Genomic DNA, 20,435 nt, shown 5'->3' on the forward strand with positions numbered 1-20,435 from the left:
AGCAGTCAGCTCAATGCAAAAGAACAGAATAGGCCTTCGCTATGAGTTCTGTAAGTAGGTTTTTACGATGGGTGGGTACTTCCGTGATCACAAACAATTAGCGGTTATTTGTACATAGTTTCACTGTAATCCTGGCTGCGTACAGGCTTAACTTTGCTCGGAGATTATTTTTACAGCTCAATGTGTTTCATTGTATCCTGAGTACACATAGAAGAAGCTTAAAATGTAGTTTATTTTATTTTTTTTCCCTAGTACTATTTCTACATTTTTACAGAAGGATGGTAGGCTTTGCACCAACCCTACAGAATTTTTGCATAAAATTAAGTCAGTAGTTGCCATTTTTTTTAAAGACTCCAAATTTTAGGGACGATTGGTAGCTAAGCAATTTTGTAATTAGAATAAACCTTGGAGATAACTTAATAATCCCGGTGTAAATTTATTGTATACTTACTACATGAAAGGCTTTGAGCCAAGTACCGTACAAGCATGTTCTCATTTAACCTTTTTATTTTTTTGGCCTCAGACTCCAATGTGTCTTGGCAGAGTGCTCTCGCTGATCCTGTCTTCATTGAGAAGGCTGATATTTTGTTCATCGTGAATTTTTTTGCACTAATTTTGACTTTTTACAGATAGGGTATTAAAACATTATTTATCTTGAGGGCTGAGTTTTTGGCATCCCCTTAAATTTTGTACCCTATTTCTGGCAACAGCTTTAAAAGATCGGGGCTATTCTTTTTCTCCCTTTAGAGATGAGAGCACTGGAAGTCAGAGGAATTGCATTTGGCCAAGGCTTACAGATGCCAGTAACGGTAGAACCAAAATTGGAATCCAGATGACTTGATACATCAGCTCTCAGCTCAGGCACTTATTTTCACAGATGGAGAAAATGAGAAGCAGAGGGGTGTGAGGATGCCAGGACTCATTCAATAGCTCTGCAGCAGAACCAAACTAGAACCCAGAGTTCCTCACCTGTCATTAAAATAGCACCATGAGCTTTTCATTGTGGATGCATCATACTTATTCTCCAGGTTGCACCAAGTTGCAGAAGGCATTATTTCGGTAACTGTGTATTAAGTAACTCCTAGGTGCTACACACTATGTACTTGGTATAATGATGGCTGACCTCCTGGGCATGGAAGCTGGGAAAAGGTAGCCTCAAAATGCATTCATTCATTCATTCATTCTGCTAAGCTCTGGGCTACAGGGAAGAATAAAATTCCAAGAGGTCCATGGCGAAGAGAAGTATGGAGGTACACAACTAAAAATTTGGGATAAAGTATAATGTACTCAACCATGGAGAGACTCAAAAGTTACAGAACCTCTATCCCAGATTCTGAAAGCTGGGTAGTTTTGGTTTAAGGAGCACCTCCAGAATTTGAAATGTTATGTTATATGCTGGCAGAAGAGAGAAATTAAAGTAAGCTTCCTGCCTTTTAGAAGTTCATAGTCACCTCGAAGAAAAGGATCATGTGCACAAAACGTGCCCCGTATTTACCTCACTCCTTAATTTGGTAGTTGACCCTTTTAAGGATTCTCATAGTTTATAGCACTTTTTTGTCAGGTAATCATCCATTCATTCCTTCAATAATTAAGATGTATTGCTACCTACTATGTGCCAGGCATTTTTATACATGTTGGAGATGTAAGCATACATAAAATGAGCAGGGCCTCTGTTCTTATGGAGCTATATTAACAAAGAAACTAACTTTGCATAGCAATGAACACCTAAAACAGGGTGATGGGACAGTTTGGTAAAGCAAGTCTTCTTCAAGTCATTGGCATTTGAGTGGAGACCCAAATACTGAGAGAATCCATCAAGCAATGATGTGGAGCAAGAACACAGGAAGCAGCAAAGGGAAAGACCCTAAGTAGAATGGCCATGGCTGGGCTGGTAAGAGAAGGGAGGAGAGTTCAAAACAAGGGAAGAGATACAAAAAACCAGACCGCAGGGTGCCTCATAGGCCAAGGTAAGAGGTTAAGATTTTATTATTTTTTTAATTTTTTAAAAATGTCTATTTATTTTTGAGAGGGGGAGAGGAGCAGAGGGGCAGAGAGAGAAGGAGACACAGAATCCGAAGCAGGCTCCAAGCTCTGAGCTGTCAGCACAGAGCCCGACGCAGGGGTTGAACCCACGAACTGTGAGATCATGACCTGAACCAAAGTTCGACGCAGACGCTTAACCAACTGAGCCACCCAGGCGCCCCAAAAAGTTAAGATTTTAGCCAAAACGTGTCCATCATGTATTTATCTCCCTTCCAAACTAGAAAATAAGATGTGTGAGGAAAGGGCTTCTTTCCTTTTGTTCTCCATGGTATTGCCAACACACAGAGTAACAAATGGCAGACAACAGAGTAGAATTGGTGCTCCATGAGTATTGCTGGAGCAATGAAGAATAAACAGAAACAAGTCTTTTAAGTACGGTGTCATTCTGGATGAATTTTGGATAGATATTGTCTCTCTTAAAGTTCATTTTGACATATTTATTTTTAACGTCTTTTTCTTCTCCTCAACTCCCAACTTTAATTATCCATCTGTGTCTCTCTATAAAAGATGGATGGTGGTAGGATAAGGGGTCCTTGCTGGAAAGTTTGTCTTCGAATGTGACCTAAGTAAGGAAATGGATAGTTCTCTCTAAGGTTTTAAGAGTCTAATAAATACTCAGTCCGTGGGTTAAGGTAATCTAGTGTAATAACGCCCCAGAGCTGGGGAGTCAGAAAGATCTAGATATATATCCTGGCTCCACCGCTTGGGCAAATTACTTGACCCTTCTAACTCACAGTTTTTTTCATACAAAAAGTGAGAAGATTGGGGCACCTGGGTGGCTCAGTCAAACATCTGACTTCGGCTCAGGTCATGATCTCATGGTTTAGGAGTTCCAGCCCTGCATCAGGCTCTGCACTCACAGTGTGAAGCCTGCTCGGGATTCTCTCTCTCCCTCTCTCTGCCCCTTCTGCTTGCTCTCTATCTCTCAAAATAAACAAATAAACTTTAAAAAAAGCGAGAAGATAAACGGCATCCAGCGTATAGACCTGTTGTGCCGATTAAATCCAATAACTTACCACAGTGAACTTGGCAACGGGCTACCCGCAGCCCCCTTCAGGGAAGAAGTTACCAGCTGGCTGCAGGGAGTGCCCGCAGCAGACGCTTCCACTGTTGCTTCCCTTTGAGTTGGCCTCAGAGCAGAGAGCCCCTCGTTCAAGGTCATGCCCTTCCTGGGACAGCCCACACCTTGTGACTCAAGCATGGAGCTTGGCTACTTCAGCCTGATGCAGGAGACCGTGATGGCTAATACTCACCTCAGAACTCTCCCATCATGTTGGCTGAGAATGCAGGGTTGTGGGGGCGAGGGGGAGGGGGACTTCTTCCTCTGCACTGTCCTGCTTTCCTCTCCTTCCTTTCACACTACTGATCCCTAATAAACATCTTGAACCCCAAAATCCAGCTTAGTGTCTGTTCTGGGAGAACTGAGCCCGAGGCATATGGCAAGTGCTCAACACTGTCCCTAACATCTGGATCGTAAACACTCAAAAATGTTGTTGTTTATTGTTATTATTATTAATAGTAGGAGTATTAATGGCCCTAATGAAGACAAGACTAAAACTGCTTGCTTGTTCTCAATATGATATTCTACAGTGGTACTGAGATTAAAATTTTTCAGTGTCAAGGCTCCTGGGTGGCTCAGTCAGTTGAGATTCTGACTCTTGATTTCAGCTCAGGTCATGATCCCAGGGTCGTGGGATTGAGCCACGTGTCCAACTCTGTGCTGGCAGCATGGGGCCTGCTTGGGGTTCTCTCTCTCTCTCTCTCTCTCTCTCTCTCCTTCTCTCTCTGCCCTTCCCCCACTCACATCAGCACTTGCTCTGTCTCAGTCTCTTTGTCTCTCAAAATAAATAAACTTAAAAAAATTTTTTTCAATGTCATTGCTTTCACTTTTGAACCTAATACTCTGTCTGCCTGTCTCTGCCTCATGCATGTGGATCCATTCATTTATCCCAAATCATGAGTGACTACAACGGGCCAGTCTAAATTCTGGGAATGAGAATAATATAACCAGCATCGCAAGAACATTTTAATTGGCCTCAGCTAGCCACGAAGGTAAGGGTGGGACTTACTGCCCCTGGTAAATGACCTTGCAAATGGATGGCTGTCTGTCCCTGTAACAGGGGCTACATTAAGGAATGGGAAGGAGGAGGCAATCCAGGGGTCCCACAGAGCCTGGCAACAGCAAAACACCCCGTTGGCAGAAAGGGAAGAGTTATAGTCAACCGACCCTGGTGCATCTACTCCCACTCCTATTGGTTTTTCTCTCAAACTGCTTCAGAGGTGACAGGAGGGGCGCCTGCGTGGCTCAGTCGGCTGAGTGTCTGACTTCGGCTCAGGTCATGATCTCACACTCCATGAGTTCGAGCCCCACATTGGGCTCTGTGCTGACAGCTCAGAGCCTGGAGCCTGCTTCAGATTCTGTGTCTCCCCCTCTCTCTGCCCCTCCCCTGCTCATGCTCTGCCTCTCTCTGTCTCAAAAATAAATTAAAAAACATTTAAAAACTTAAAAAAAAAAACTTCTTCATAGGTGACAGGAGAAACATGTGACTCCCTGAGGGGATGGAAATTCTGGCTTCAACTATGGCCAAAGCTGATGACGACTAACACGCGAATAGTCAAGAACACACAAACGCAACAGGGAACCAGAGACACTTCTAAGGTCATTTTAGTCAATCATTTCCTGAGTTTGCTGGATGCAAAGCCCAGCTAGATGCCGGGAGCGAGAGACACAGAAGGACAGTCTCTAGCCTTCGAGTAGAGCCTAATACAGGCCAGCTATATGGAAAGTAGAGCGTTCTTATGAGTGTTGGTGTGAGACACCACATGGGCATGCATATAACCTCATTTTTACTTTCTCATTTTTCCACCAGAAGAAGAGATTTGCCTTACCTCTGAGTCCTTACCGTTTCTCTCGTTACAGGACAGAAGCTCAAATAGCTTAATTTGAAGAATGAATCATTGAACCAAAACCGACTGCAACAATGCTGGTTTGGGATAATGACAGAGGTCACCTGATATTGCTTTAAAAAACAGATAAAAAGAGAGATTTAAGACAGATGCAGAAAGTATTCCTGAATGTGTGACCTCACATACCCACAAGTCATATTATTTGTAAACAGACCTTAGAAAGACCATTTTAGAAAGCAATTCAGGACTTTCATGTCAGCAGGGCAGACACTAGATAAACACCACTGCTGAACGAGACAAGTAAAAAGCTGGATTAAAAACATAAAAATGTCTGTTTAAGTGCTTTGCTGGGCTGGGCCGGAAAGAAGGATTCTCCAGGGGCCAGGAACAGAAGAGCATGCTTCCTGGGAGACATTCTTCCCACACTCGAGACCTTGAACTTAGGCACTGGCAGCTGCTCCAGAGTGGGTGCCAAAGGGGTAGGGTTGAGGGTTCAGAGGGGTGCTAATTTGGTGTTCTTACATAAAGTAGAAACCCAGTTTGTAACCTCGGTGCTAGAAGCAAGGAAAATAAACCTCCTGTACTGAAAGCAATCAGAATAAAACAGCTCCGGATGAAGGCAGGGGAAAAAAAAAAATTCCCCTGAGAATTTGTAACCACAAACCAGCCTTTGCCTGGGTTTGCAATCCGAATTCTGTGTGATCACACAACATTTCCAGAATAAAATTTAATACAAAGGAAGACAGGATCATTTAAAGGCTGTGTCTTTTCATCCATAGAACTGTAACCATTTTTTAAAAAGCCATTTAGGTGCCTGGGTGGCTCAGTCAGGTAAGCATTCGACTCTTGATTTCAGCTCAGGTTGAGATCTCATGGTCCTGAGATTAAGCCCCACATTGGGCTCCGTGCTGAGTGTGGACCTGCTTAAGATATTCTCTCTCTCTCTCTCTCTCTCTCTCTCTCTCTCTCTCTCCCCTGCCCCTCCCCCAGCTCTCACCCTCTCTCTCTAAATACCCCCACATCATTCATCTCTTTATTATACAGGTACACTTAATTATCATATTTAAAAAAAAATACAAAAACTTAAAAAATTTTTTTCAACAAACTCTATGTATTCTACTGTGAATGAATAAGAAATCATAGAGAGTTTTAAGAATAGCAACCAAAGCTAGCTCTGAGGGCAGAAGACTTCCAAGGAGGATACCGTAAAACATGACTTGTTCTAACTAATTCGTTTAACTTTTACTTTTTTTTTTCTTTTGCCTTTCTGTGAGAATATTGAGATAAAGCTTTGGAAGACATTTTGGACAGAACAAAGTGATATGATGCTACTGTTAATTTATTCAAGAAATGACAGCCAGTAGCTTTCTTTAATTGTATCAATATCGAAGCTTACCAGGAATGATATTAGACTTCCCCTGGATGGCAGGGGACTTAGCCCAGAAGATCTCAAATGCCTTTACAAGACAAATTAGGAACAGGAAAAAAGTTCTTGGTACTGGTAAGTATTCAGGTAACCAGGGAAAAGTAGTATAAAGACAATAATTGTCTGGCATGCCAATGTTTTCCTCTGGTAATCAACCTCACTCTTCCAGATGTTCAAATCTGCTTTATTTGATCAAAGGGAACCAAAGAAGGCCACAAAGCACAGGGCTTAAATAGTCAGCCTCCAAATTTCATCCAAGTTGTTTTGTTCCTCCACTATATGATTTTTCCCACCCCTCAACATCCCTTTTTTGCAGACATCCCTACTACATATAATTTCAAATAATTCAGACATTGCCTGAAGTTTAGCTATTGACAGACAATGAGATGAGACTACTGGTCATCAACGCCTAAATAATTAGTAGTAGCTCTACTATGGGAACAGGGCTTGGTAGTCAGGCTGGAACTATTTCAAATCCCAAATCAAGATGTCTCAGCATGATTCCCTTCAACCTATGAGAATAGATCTGCATAGTATTTCATTAAACAGAAAGGTACTTCCTTAATGAATCAGAAATAATCTCATTCTGATAGGTGTCTCCAAAAAGAAAAGCTAGAGCCTACCCTGTTCATCCATTTCTGAGGCAGTCCGTGATGAATGAATAGAAGGATGATTGTTCTCTCACTAAAGTCAGACATGTAGCTGCACTCATCCAAAATTGGCAAAAAGATGACAGTGCATTGCAATCTAGGGAAGAATGTAAAATGAGTATGCCTTGAAATAAAAAGAATGTTGGAGAGGACATTTGTTGGTTGTCTCCCCTGTCTACCTTCTAAGTCTTTTCCCTTTTTAACCGGACCTCAGACTTCTCAGGCATGAGGTTTGGCTAGAATTAAATTCTCCCAAGAGTCCAAGGTTAGGCCCTGACTGGCCTTTGTCAGCAAATGTTTCCCTCTAACCAGAGTGAATGGCTTTTTGGAGCAGGTCTGAGAAAGAAGTATCCTCTCTTCTCTGTGAAAGCTACCAAAAGAATTCTTTCTCTTGTCCACTAAAACGGAAAAGTGTCGCCATTATTCCTGATGCTAGCCTTTCGTGGCCATGAAAGATGCTAATCTTTAAGTGAAACTGATGACAGAGAAGTATGTGTCTCAGAAGAGAGTATGGAGAAACAAAAAGAAACAGGGCTTCTAGTGACATGGTTTAGCCCCTAGATCAATACATACCCGAAGCCTACCATACCACAGGACTTTTCAGTAAGATAAGATGGTAAATTCCCCTTATTGTTTCAATTACTTTAAAGGGGTTATCTGTTACTTGTAACCAAATGTTTGTAAATAAAAGATACTTGCAACCTCGTTAATTATTAATGGGAGCTGGAATTAGACTAGAAGATAAACATCCTTGAAAAACCAGACTTGAATAAAATTATCCAGATATCAGAGAGTCACAGCTTAGACAGGGTAGGGCATCTTACTGGACAAGAAAATGTAGCCCGGTATTTAGTAGTGAAGTTGAATCCATTACAAGGAAAAGGTTTTAACATTAACATGTAGAGAAGTCTACTGTTGCTGATAAAAGTGGCAGATTTTGTTAAAACACTTCAGTTCACTGTGGAAAAAAGAGCTGAGGCTAATACCTCAGTCCATCCCTATGCATAGATTGTGAAGAAAAAAAAAGACTGAGTGCATAATTTCCTCCATCGTCTCCATGGCAATTTGCAAAGTCTCCATCATGAAATGTTTAATCTAAGAACACGATTTTGCTTTGCTTTGCTTCGTGTTTTAGTAGAAAGATGAGAATTCAGAGATATTCTTTGGACATCCCAGATAAAACAAAGATTGGGGGGGGGTTGTTTCATTCTTCTTTGGTTTTCTGGTTTTATTACTGTTTTCTCCCCCCTTTTCCTGTTAAACACCACTAAGAAGAAGCACAGTCAGAGGTTCCTGACTGTGTGTATTGTGTGTTCCTCAGTTTGTCTGACCAGTGTCTATCACCTGTTCCCCTTTGCTCCCTCCACGTGGTTATAACAGTGGGTGCCTGGCAACCATGATTAGTTAATAGGTCCCTGGCTACTGGATTCAGTTTGTCAATCCAGGATGGATGCCTATGCCACTAAGCCAAACAATGTCTTCTCTACAAATGTGGATTGGGAACAAAGACAGTGTCAGGTTAATTTGTTCCCTGAAACTGGGGTCGAGTGGCCATTCTTAACGATGTAGACTGGAAAGTTAGGAAATCAACTCTGCAGTGACATATTGCAATAATAAGGAGGATATAAAAACTAACAGTTATTGAGTGTTTACTAAGTAGCAGGCACTGTGATAAGTCCTTTAAGACTCATTACTGCTTAATGCTCAGAACCACCTATGAGGAAGCTGTTGTTATTATAGTTATTGTACAGATCAGCACAATGAGTGGGTGAGTAAATTGTCCAAGAACAGAGGGCTCATGTCAGAGCGAAGATGCAGACAATCTGTCTGACAATCTGTCTTCAGAGCATTTGCTCTAAACTTCCAAAACCCATCCCCGATGCCATTTGGTGCCTAAGGTCCTCTCTCTTTGAAACCTGTAAAACCACCCAGTATTTCTGTCATAAAGTACCCCCCCCCAACTTTTTCTTTTCTTAGTTGAAGCTGTTTTCTGTTTCTTACAACCAAACATGTCTTCAGGAGCACATTAGTGACAATCAGGAATCAACCTTTACAGCTCCTAGGAACTCCATAAACAGTGAGTAAATGGATAAATAAGCAAGCGAAGTTCTCATTACCACAAAGCTGTCTCTGCAGTGGGCTACTGGGCATCTTAATTCCTGGACCACTTCAGATGCAGATTCCCTGAGCGATGCCTCTCATCTGCACCCTGTACACAGCAGATGCTCCATCCGAGGGCATTTTGGTGGTAGGTGGATAATTTCCTGGAAATGAAGCAAGTTCTTCATGTTCTTGGGAGGTAACACAGACAACACCCTCCTTTGCAGTCTTGGCATTTTGAAGGCCAGATGTAGAACGCAAACAGTAGTTAAAATTGAGGGGGGAAATTATGCATTTAGGTCGAATCTATGAAAAATAAAATGTATCACTTATGCCAAGATTAACTCAAGGCCGAGAAAGTGAGTTTTGGAGTCAAGCAAATCTGGATTTGACAACTGCCAACCCTCCCCTCTTCTCTGCCCCCCCCCCCTTCGCCCCCCACCAAGGACTCCACTTCTCACTAGAGGTGCTTTGGGACACTGGGAAACTTTCTTAATGTTTCTCTAAGTTTTAAAAATTTTTAAAATATTACCTTGGGGATTGAAAAGTATCACAATAAAAGTCCAAAAAAAGAAATAACAATTGACCTTATTTTCTCCAGAATTAATCACCATGATGGCCTATTTGCCTCAACCTTCTGTGTTTGCTTATAGGCTCATTGATTGGTTTAAGAAAAATCACATAAGATGTTCCTAAAAATCGGGGTGCCTGGGTAGCTCAGTTGGTTGTGAGTTCAAGCCCTGTGTTGGGCTCTGTGCTGACAGTTCAGAGCCTGGAGCCTGCTTCAGATTCTGTCTCTATCTCTCTCTACCCCTCTCCTGCTCGTGCCCTCTCTCTCTGTCTCTCTCTGTCTCTCTCTCTCAAATATAAACAAACATTTTAAAAATTAAAAAAAAAAGATGTTCCTAAAAATCGTGTGTTCAATATAAAGAATCCAAGCAATGCAGAAAAACATGAGGGAAGCTTGTTTTAATCAACCCAAATTCCACCATCTAGAAATTCCCATTATATACATCAGGTGAATATTATCATGGAATTTTTTCTATGTATGTGCAGAAAGAAGGTTGTCTACATAGGTAAACAAATTTTTTGATAAATAGATTAGATTGATGGGTTGAAAAGCATTGGTAAAGACAGATACTTTTTTTAATTTTTTAAATGTTTATTATTGAGAGACAGAGACAGAGCACGCGCGGGGGAGGGGCAGAGGGAGAGGGAGACAGACTCGGCAGTAGGCTCTAGGCTCTGAGCTGTCAGCACAGAGCTCGATGCAGAGCTCGAACCCACAGACCACAAGATCATGACCTGAGCCAATGTCGAACGCTTAACCGACTGAGGCACCCAGGCACCCCAAGACAGATACTTTTAAAATCAACTGGCTTTCTAAAAGATCAGATGGTTGGAGGGTATTATGCCAAGTGAACTAAGTCAGAGAAAGACGGATATCATATGTTTTCACTCCTAGGTGGAACTTGAGAAAGTTAACAGAAGACCATGGGGGAAGGGAAGGGGAAAAAATAGTTACAAACAGAGAGGGAGGGAAGCAAACCATAAGAGACTCTTAAATACGGAGAACAAACGGAGGGTTGGTGGGGTGGGGGGCGTGGGGGAATGGGTGATAGGCAATGAGGAGGGCACCTGTTGGGATGAGCACTGGATGTGGTATGTAAGCAATGAATCATGGGAATCTACCCCAAAACCAAGAGCACACTGTATACACTGTATGTTAACCAACTTGACAATAAATTATATTAAAAAAATAAAATAAAAGAGCAGATGGATTTTAAATAAAATATTAAATTTATTTTTATTTGACTTTAATAGAAAAAAAATCTGAAGGACATTATTCTTGAATGTTTTAAGATCTAATATTCTTAGATCAAGACCCCAAGCTCCCGTTAGTGCTTATGCAAATATCACCATACCCACTTACATCCATGTATCCTAAATTTCATAAGATCATCCCATGTTTGTTTGTTTGTTTCAATTGTGGTAAAGTACACATACCATAAAATTCACCATCGTAACCGTTTTGAAGGCTAAATTCAGTAACATTCACAATGTCGTACAAACACCACCTCTATCTAGTTCCAAAACATTTTTATCACCTTGAAAGAAAATGGAGCATTCACTCTTCCCTCCCTCCTTCCCTCAGTCCCTGACAACCACTAATCTACCTTCTGTCTCTATGGATTTGTCTGTTATAGAGCCTTCCTAAAAACTGAATCATGTAATATGTCGCCATTTGTGTCTGGCTTCTTTCACTTAGCGGAGTGTTTTGAGGTTCATTTGTGTTGGAGCATGAATCAGCACTTAGTTGCTTTTTTGTGACTGAATACTATTCCCCTGCACGGATACCCCACGTTTTGTTCATCCCTTTATCAGTTGATGGGTATGGGGCTTTTCCACATTTTGGCTCTGGACGGTAATGCTGATCAGAATGTTTGTGTACAAACTGCTGTTGGGAGACCCATTCTCAGTTCTTTGGGGTATATACCCAGGGGTGGGATTGCTGCATCACGTGGTAATTCTGTGTTTAACTTTTAGAGAAACCACCAAACGATTTTCCATACAAGCTGCACCGTTTCATCTCGTTTTAATTCTCGTCACTCACTCCACATCTTCAAAGGCTTCCTTGTGAAAGAGGTTAAAACACCCTAAGGCCAGTTCTAATATCTTCCCAACCGTATTCTGCCAGTTGCTCTGTATTTTGCCTGAAGGATGCAGTCAGTCATACAGGCAATTCTTACGTGAATGCATAACTCTGCGTCAGAGTTCCCAAGCTAGAACCACAAAATTAAACATTTTGTCCTCTTTGCCTTAAGCCTCCTCTCATCTCTTATGTGCATAGGCCATCTTGCTAACTTGGAAAAGCCTACCCATTTCCATCTCTGATGGCTACTCATTTTTAAGACCCAGCTCAGACCCATTTTCCATTATTCTAGTTCCCCTACTGTGAACTCCCAGAACTTATTGTCAGTGCCCCATAGTTTGTGCTTATTTTGTATTGCTTGTTATTATCATTATATGCATAGAATTCTCTCCATAGCTCATATGCCCCTTCAAGATAATGGGTGAAAAGCACACACCGTCGAATGGACAGAAAGTGGGTCGTGTAAGTCAGACAGAGCAGGCCTGAGTTCACACTGTATTTAGCTGTGAACTCCCAAGCCTACCTCCATTTCCTCTCCTAGGGAATCAGGGGAAACGCTGATATCACAGGCTCATTATGATGATTAGAGATAATGCCTATAAAGCGTACAGGAGGTGACTGGTAAATTGCAAACATACAGTCTACATTGTTTTGTATACCTCATATCTCCCATGTGTCACTGACAAGCACTGCACGTTGTAGGAGCTCAGAAAATGTTAGTGGATTGTTGTTTTCATTCCACACTTACCTGTCCGCTTTGAGTGAAGCGTGAGCACCAGGCAGAAACCTTCCTTTGTTGTATTTGTTAGTATTTTGTGCATATTCATTTTCCTATCTATTTACACTCACCACTTTCCAAAAAGTTGTTGAGACATATTCTCTTTTCTAGATAGGCTCTGCCCCCCAAATCCCCTCAAAATAGTCATGGACACAGGAAAGTGCCAGAAGGCCTATTTTTACACTCATATTAGCTAATAGATAATAATTCAATTGGACAAATGTTAGCTCCCCTTTACTAAGTGGTCAGTGTGGACGAGGCTCTGACTCTGCCTTTCACGGTGTTCTCCCTGAACCCTCACCATAACCCTATGACTGACAGGTACAATTATCGTTCTTCTCAGGTAAGGAAACCAAGGCACAGGGCAGGCACAGAGCTTCTCAGTGAGTGACAGAGGTGGAGTTTGAACATGCTATCTGATGATTGCCAAATCCATGCTCTTAACTCTGATGTTACACACTCTCGCTCCAACCCATAACTGACCTTCCAGAAGGAGCAAGTTTTAAATCCCATGGGTGTATCAAGCACCTATGAAAGTGATTAAAAAGGCCTCAGAGAAATTGGGTTGAGTCTATTAACAAGGAAGAGCTGAAATAAAATGCCATACAAGCTTCGCCAGAAGTTGGCGGGCACGGGTCAAAACGCATCGTCCCCAAATAAATGACAAATGAAGCAACCAACCGCTTTCAGCCCCATCTCCTGCCATCATATTTCAACATAATAAAACCTGATGTGATCATGGCAGGCTTCAATATTCATGGAACACTACTCTGTGCCAGGCACTGTGCTGATTCACGTGATGCTTTCGAATCTGTTGAAAGAGGATTTATCCCACATGTTTAACCGTTAGATGTGTTGTACATTTCAGGACGAGCACTGAAGCAGTTTTGTCCTTCTGCACAAACCTGGTAATTAGCTACTCAGAAGGAGCTTCAAGAGGAACTTGAGTTTGTGTGAAAATCTCTATCACTTTCTCCATCAATATTACTATAATTTGAGTAATTCTTACCACTTTGCTAATGTGAAAATTAAATGTCAGCTAAGCCTAAGAATTTCACCTGTTTAAAAACAATGAAGTCAAGATGGAACCATTCAAGCATGCTGTCGGAATGAGACGGCACATCCCACACGTGCTTATACTCTGGCTGTGGGAAACAGAGTAATGACACCCTCCCCCAGAGCTGCCCATCCTAATCTCTGGAACCTGGGAATAGGTCACCTTACATGGCAAAGGGGACTTTGCAGATGGGATTAAATATCTTGAGATGGAGAGACTGTCCTGGATTATTCAGGTGGGCCCAAAGCAACCACAAACGTCCTTATTTAGAGAGCATGCTCATGCATGAGCAAGGAAGGAGCAGAGAAAGAGGGAGAGAGCGAATCCCAAGAAGGCTCTGTGCTGTCAGAGCGAAGCCCGATGTGGGGCTGAATTCCACCAACCACGAGATCATGACCTGAGCTGAAATCAAGAGTCAGAAAGGTAACTGAATGAGCCACCCAGGCGCCCCACAAGTGTCCTTAATAAGAGGGAGGCAGGCAGAACACAGAGAAGAGAGAGGATAAAAGAAACAGGTTCAAGTGATACAGGGCCATGGGTCGAGCATGCACATGGCCTCCACAAGCTGGAAAGGCAAGGAAACAGCATCTCCCCCCAGGGTCCCCAAAACGAAAGCAGAGGTCAGCCCACACTTGGATTTTAGTCCACTGACTGTGAGTCTCCAGAACAGTAAGGTAAGCAGTTTGTATTGTTTTAGGCCACTAATTTATGGTAGTTTTTAGGGTAGTCGTAACAAACTTGCAGACAGACCTTTTAGAATCATGGGATGGCCGGAGAGTAAATTACCTCTGAATGTAAAATATGGCATCGTTTAAAAAGAGAAAAGGATGTGTCTTTTCATACCATTCTTTTTTAAATCTTGAGAAAACTAGGCATGTTCCCTTTCAGGAAGGCAAAGGGAAGAGAGAAGGGAGAACGGTACACTGTGCAGCCTGACCTTACGGAGAGGTCAGGGTATGGTTTGTAAGAAGGAGGAAAATGCAAATTCAAAAGACTGTTAGAAGCGTAATCCTCATGAAATCTCACAAACCCTTACTATGTGGGCCGGTTTCTAACCCACAATCCCATTCAAACAAACAACAACCAGGTATGAAAAAGCATGAGTCGGAGAATCTCGATCCAAACTTTCAAGAAAATTATAAAGGGGAACGTTCATTCTTGACAGATAATTTCTCAAAAATCCTTTTGGGGCTTCTCTCATTCTCTGCCTGTAGCAGTAGCTCCAAACCACCCCCCTCCCACCCCCACCCCTGCAGCTTGCTTTCTCTCTCTCTCCCCCAGGCAAGCCTCATCCTTTGAACGTGTATAATATTCGACTCTCAAGCAGGGACTGCTAACTAACCATCCTACAATGCACAGGCTAGCTTCCCAAACAAAGAATGATTTGCCACAAAGTATCAAGGTGCCAGAGGGGTAGATGGACTGAATGTCTCCATCTTGATTTTCATTTAGGAACACCTGGATCTTGCACAATAAAGGTAGCTCTTTGATGTATCAGCAAGATGCCTTCCTTTTTAGAAATGAAGGAGGGAAAACACTTGCTATCTCTCATAATTCAATATATTGTTCCATCCTTGTGTCATAAGAATTAAATGCAATAACATATACAAAGTGTCCAGCATGACTGCTAAAACCATGGATGCTAATAGGTGCTCAAAAACAAGTTAGTTCCCATCTCTTTTCCCAGAAGGGAATGAAGAATCCAATTTATTCTTAATATGGTATCCCCAAGATAATAGCATCTCTACCTACTGTGTCCTCCCACTGCATAGAGGCCTCAAATTTTTGAATATTGAAGTTATAGAAATTGTTCACCTGCCGTAAGAAAGTACTACATTCCCCAGGAGAGTTGGGTTTTAGAAATAAGAACATCAGAAAAACAGCAAAGAGGATTATTGAAACCCAGTGTTCAACTGCGGAATATTGAAGGTTCCAATTAATGTTTCGGTGTTTAAAATAAAATTGTTTATCAAGTAGCTTGTGCCATGTCTAAGAAAGGAAATGACTTCTACCTGTTTTTCAAAAATAGCTCATTTTTATTATGGTGACCATGGAACCCTCTGCACATATGTATCGAACATAAAGGATTGAAATACTGAAAATTGGAAATATAGGTTGTGTATATAGGATTTCAATTTTTCCGTACATATGCTTTTTCAAAACTGTGGTAAAATACCCGTATCATAAAAGTTACCATTATAACCATTTAAGCGCACAATTCAGTGGCACCAAGTACATGGACTTTGCTGTATAACTGTGACCATCCTTCATCTCCCGAACTTTGTTCATCTTGCAAAACTAAAACTCTGCCGAGGAAACAGTAACTCCTCATTTCCCCTTCCCTCCAGCCCCCAGCAGCCACCATGCTACCTTCTGTCTCTCTGAACTTCACTACTCTGAGCACCTCATGTAAATTGAATCATACAGTATTTGTCCTTTTATGACTCACTTATTTCACTTAGCATTATATCCTCCAGGCTCACTCATATGGTAGCATGTGATAGGATTTCCTTCCTTTATGAGACTGGATGATATGCCATTGTACCTCTCCATAATATTTTGTGTATCCATTCATTCATCGGTGGACAAGGTTGCTTCCATCTTTACCTATTAAAAATAATGCTGTTATAAACATGGGTGCGCCATATGTTTTTTTAAATGCTCAAGTCATGGCGGCTAACATGTTCACGTTAGATTCGTACATGTTTAACATGGAACTCATTTTACTTCTACTGGCCTCTGAAAATATTGCAACAAGTTACACTTCCTAAGGTGGCATTAAATAAAGCAACAAAAAAAGATGACATAATCACTGTAAAGCTGAGATTATCTATACAGTCTTATGAGGGTTGAAAGCGTGGTGCTGTGGAACAAGCAAGTCTGGGCAAGTAACTTAATATTTCAATAATAGTTTTTATCATTTATTGAGTACTTACAAATGTAAGTACAGTACAAATGACATGATCACAATAATGCTATGAGAGGTAGACCATTATTATTCTAGTTTACTAGGTACTAGTTTAGTATCTCGCAGTTGAGAGTATGTGCTAAAGCCACATTGCCTAGCTACAAATCCTGGCTTCTCGAGCTACTCGCTACGGTACCTTGGTCAAATTAATTAACTGGGCATTAATTTCCTTGTAAAATAATAATGATAGTATCCACTTCAGAGTGCTGTTAATAAAGATTGAGATGATGTATGGGAACTTTCACTTCAGGACCTTGCATGTAGTAAGTACTCAATAAATATTATATGTTAATATTTGCATCTACTTTGTACTCAAAACAATCCAGGTATGTTTGTTCCCCATTCTTAATGGTCATATCTGAAGAGTGAGTACCGAATTTGCAGCTAGTGTTAGTATCAGCTTAAGGCAAACATAATTAAGAAATGCTGGGGCACCCGGTTGGCTCAGTTGGTTAGGAATCCAACTTCAGCCCAGGTCATGATCTCACAGTTGGTGAGTTTGAGCCCCATTTCAACTTCTGTGCTGACAGCTTAATGACCTGGATGGAGCCTGCTTTGGATTCTGTGTCTCCCTCTCTCTCTCTCTGCCCCTCCCCTGCTCGTGTGTGTGTGCATGCTCTCTCTCTTTCTGTCTCTCAAAAATAAATAAACATAAAAAAAAAGAAATGCTATGATTCACAAAGTTGATATTTGTATCAAACACCAATCATCAAAGCTATATCAAACCCATTTTTTGGATAGCTCTTCACCTTTGGGTCCAACGTAACAAGATCCTACTTAAGTCGGTTCCCTCAATGCTGTTCAACAGACAGGAAACATATGCCCACTATATTATCTGCATGCAAGGCAAAATCTTTGATATGGATTAATTCTACTGAGTAAACTATTTTTTGAAAAAAATCTACTTAAAAATTTTTTTAATGTTTATTTTATTTTTGAGAGAGAGAGAGAGAGAGAGACGACATGAGCAGGGGAGGAGCAGAGAGAGAGGGAGACACAGAATCTAAAACAGGCTCCAGGCTTTGAGCTGTCAGCACAGAGCCCGACACGGGGCTCGAACTCACGAACTGTCGAACTCACGAACTGTCGAACTCACGAACTGTGAGTTCATGTCCTGAACCAAAATCGGATGCTCAACTGACTGAGCCACCCAGGCACCCCTGAAATCTACTTCTAATAAGAAATACCTAAGTGGCTTCTGTACAGAGGTGACTTTTGGCCAAGTATATCAACTGCTTCCTACCTCTTCACCATTATGAATGAAACAGCTGACATACTGAAGTTTTGCTAACCAGAAGACCGTGCACATAGTCCATGACGGATGGATTTGGCCCCTTTCTGACTTTCTAATTTCTGGGCTTTTGCATGTACCATTTTTATCCACCTGGCATATGCTTCCTTCCCAATGGAACTATAATTCATCCTTCAGGGACTAGTTCAAATACCATGTTCCTCCATGAAATCGTCTAGAGTCTAATCAACTGTATGTTTCCTTCACCCTTCATCTTCAATAGTATTAATTCATACATTTTTAATGATCCTTATCATATATTTCTTTGCTTTATTTGCATACCAATGTCATGGAAACTTACCTTTTTCATCTCTGGAATCTTTGTAGCACTTAACACTGCCCAGGACAAATGCTCAACAAACACTGACCGGTTGGATGCTACCTACAGCCTATAGCATGTCCCTGTAGATGCTACCTGTGAGATTGAATCTGATCATTTAAAGTATAGGCCATGGTTGTGTCTCCCACAACCACCCTCAGAGTGACAATGTTGGATCAATTTATCTGAACAGATAATTTTTTTGCCTTACCTTCACAGTATTTCAATACTCTAAGTCAGAAAATGTGAGGAGAAACCCAGGAAATCAAAGAGAAGCAGCTTTGTTTATTACAGAAGGACAAAGCTACTTCTTTTTTTTTAATGTTTATTTATTTTTGAGACAATGCAAGAGACAGGGTGTAAGTGGAGGAGGGGCAGACAGAGGGAGACACAGAATCTGAAGTGGGCTCCAGGCTCTGGGCTGTCAGCACAGAGCCCGACACGGGGCTCGAACTCATGAACCATGAGATCATGACCTGAGCCCAAGTCAGATGCTTAACTGACTGAGCCACTCAGGTGCCCCAGAAAAAGCTACTTCTTATACTTGATCCGGTACTGTCCTTAATGACCTAATAGAAAGAAAAACAGGTGTTGACTGGGTCGACTCCAATAGTGTGCTGTGAAGTTTCCCAAAGATAAACAATCAAACAAAAAACAATTTCAAAAGCCATTATGGAACACTAAACTGGACCAAATCTCATTGCAAACAAACAATTTTGGGTAGGAAGAATAGTTGGAAATACACAAACATGGACCAATACCAATTTGCAACTTCTGTGAAGAGAAAGCAGATGGACTTTTGAATTTATCAAAGCTATTTGTAAAAGTCCACAGGGCTGTGGATTAAGAATAAAGTGTTCAAGAACTGGTGAGATACAAAATGGCTGATGTAACTGGCTGATGTTACTCAGAACTAAGGAGTTCACCTTAAATGTTGAAAGGGGTCCCTCTGTTTCACCTTGAAAAACTGAGTGATACATATTCAGAATCATCGGATCCAATATAAACAAAGATGTCAATTGGCAAGCAGTATTTTCTAGGAATAATTAATCTGGGACTGGCTAAGGCCAGACTCCAGGTAATTCCTTGATGTAAAACCAAACTCATTGAATTACCTCCAGGAAAGTTCCCCGTGTGTTAAATGGAAACCAGAGTTCTAAGATTCTGGACCTTGCTCTTGGAAAGACAAAAAGCTGGCTACATTTCTGATGTTATCACCAGAAATTCCTGCCCACCTGCTTAGTGATTTACATGCCCCATCTTTCTTTCTTTTTTTTCCTCAAATTTAAGTCATATAAATATAAAATGGTCATTATTTTAACTAGCTCAACACATTTTACCAAACACATCTATGCTCTGTTAAGACAAGAGATGATTAAGACAGAGATGACTGGCGCAGTGTGAAGAAGATGAGAGAAGGACCCCTGGACCAATAAAAGCCGGCATCCCTGTGTCCAACGACTCCATGCTGTGTCCCTCCATCACCACCATGCCCAAAAAAGGCTGAAAGTGATGCTACAGGTGATAAAGCCAGGGTGAAGGATGAGCCACAGAGAAGTTCTGCAAGTTTATCTGCTAAAACCCACTCTCCAGAGCCAGAGCCCAAGCCTAAGAAGGCCCCTACAAAGAAGGGAGAGAAGGTACCAAAAGGGAAAAGGGGATGCTGCAAGGGTGGGAATAACCCTGCAGAAAACAGAGATGCCCAAACAGACCAGGCACCGAAAGCTGAAGGTGCTGGAGATGCCAACTGAAGTGTGCACAGTCTTGTACTTCTGGTGACTGTACAGTTTAAAATTCTATTCTTAACAAGTTCTATAAATGTGCAGAATTTTGTTTGACTTTTTTTTTTAATCTATGTTGTTAGCACACAGAACACTTCACTGGGGGAAGGGCATATGTCCCTATTAGAATATCACTGAAGCTAGATTGATACAGGGGGGAAACACCTTTCTCTTCTAGTTTTGAGAGACTTCTTCTTGGTTCCCAGGAGGAGGGATTCCTTGATGTGGAAGCACATTAGCCACCGTAGCCCAAATGCCTTGTGGTGCAGAAAACCTAAAATTCATTTTTTATGTCCCCTTCTCCCCTCTCTGCCTTCACCTTAGACTTGACTCCCTTAAACCCAGGGAGCTGTGGGAACCTGACCCCCAAACACAGTTCCCAGTATGTTGGGCAGTCTGGACTTCACATGGAGATGGCATCCCTCAAAAGAGCTCCTTTTTTAGCTTGTGGAGCTTCAGACT

At 41.5% G+C, this 20,435-nt stretch overlaps 1 protein-coding gene across 1 annotated transcript; it reads left to right on the forward strand.

The window, feature by feature from the left end:
* The first annotated feature begins 14,159 nt into the window (after window positions 1–14,159).
* LOC125153087 (non-histone chromosomal protein HMG-17-like) lies at window positions 14,160–19,943 on the forward strand. The gene is made up of 2 exons (XM_047835991.1): window positions 14,160–14,288; window positions 19,632–19,943. The coding sequence occupies exons 1-2, from the start codon at window positions 14,160–14,162 to the stop codon at window positions 19,941–19,943; spliced, it is 441 nt and encodes a 146-aa protein (XP_047691947.1).
* The last annotated feature ends 492 nt before the right edge of the window (window positions 19,944–20,435 follow it).

This window comes from Prionailurus viverrinus, chromosome A2 (genome assembly GCF_022837055.1).
Source record: "Prionailurus viverrinus isolate Anna chromosome A2, UM_Priviv_1.0, whole genome shotgun sequence".
NCBI classification, from domain to species: Eukaryota; Metazoa; Chordata; class Mammalia; order Carnivora; family Felidae; genus Prionailurus; species Prionailurus viverrinus.

What these genes read in the sequence shown, in the direction of transcription:
- LOC125153087 (XM_047835991.1), top strand. Translation starts at nt 14,160, where the DNA reads ATGCACATGGCCTCCACAAGCTGGAAAGGCAAGGAAACAGCATCTCCC. An exon ending in TGAGTCTCCAGAACAGTAAG is followed by an intron (nt 14,289 to 19,631) that starts GTAAGCAGTTTG and finishes GACCAATAAAAG; the next exon opens with CCGGCATCCCTGTGTCCAAC.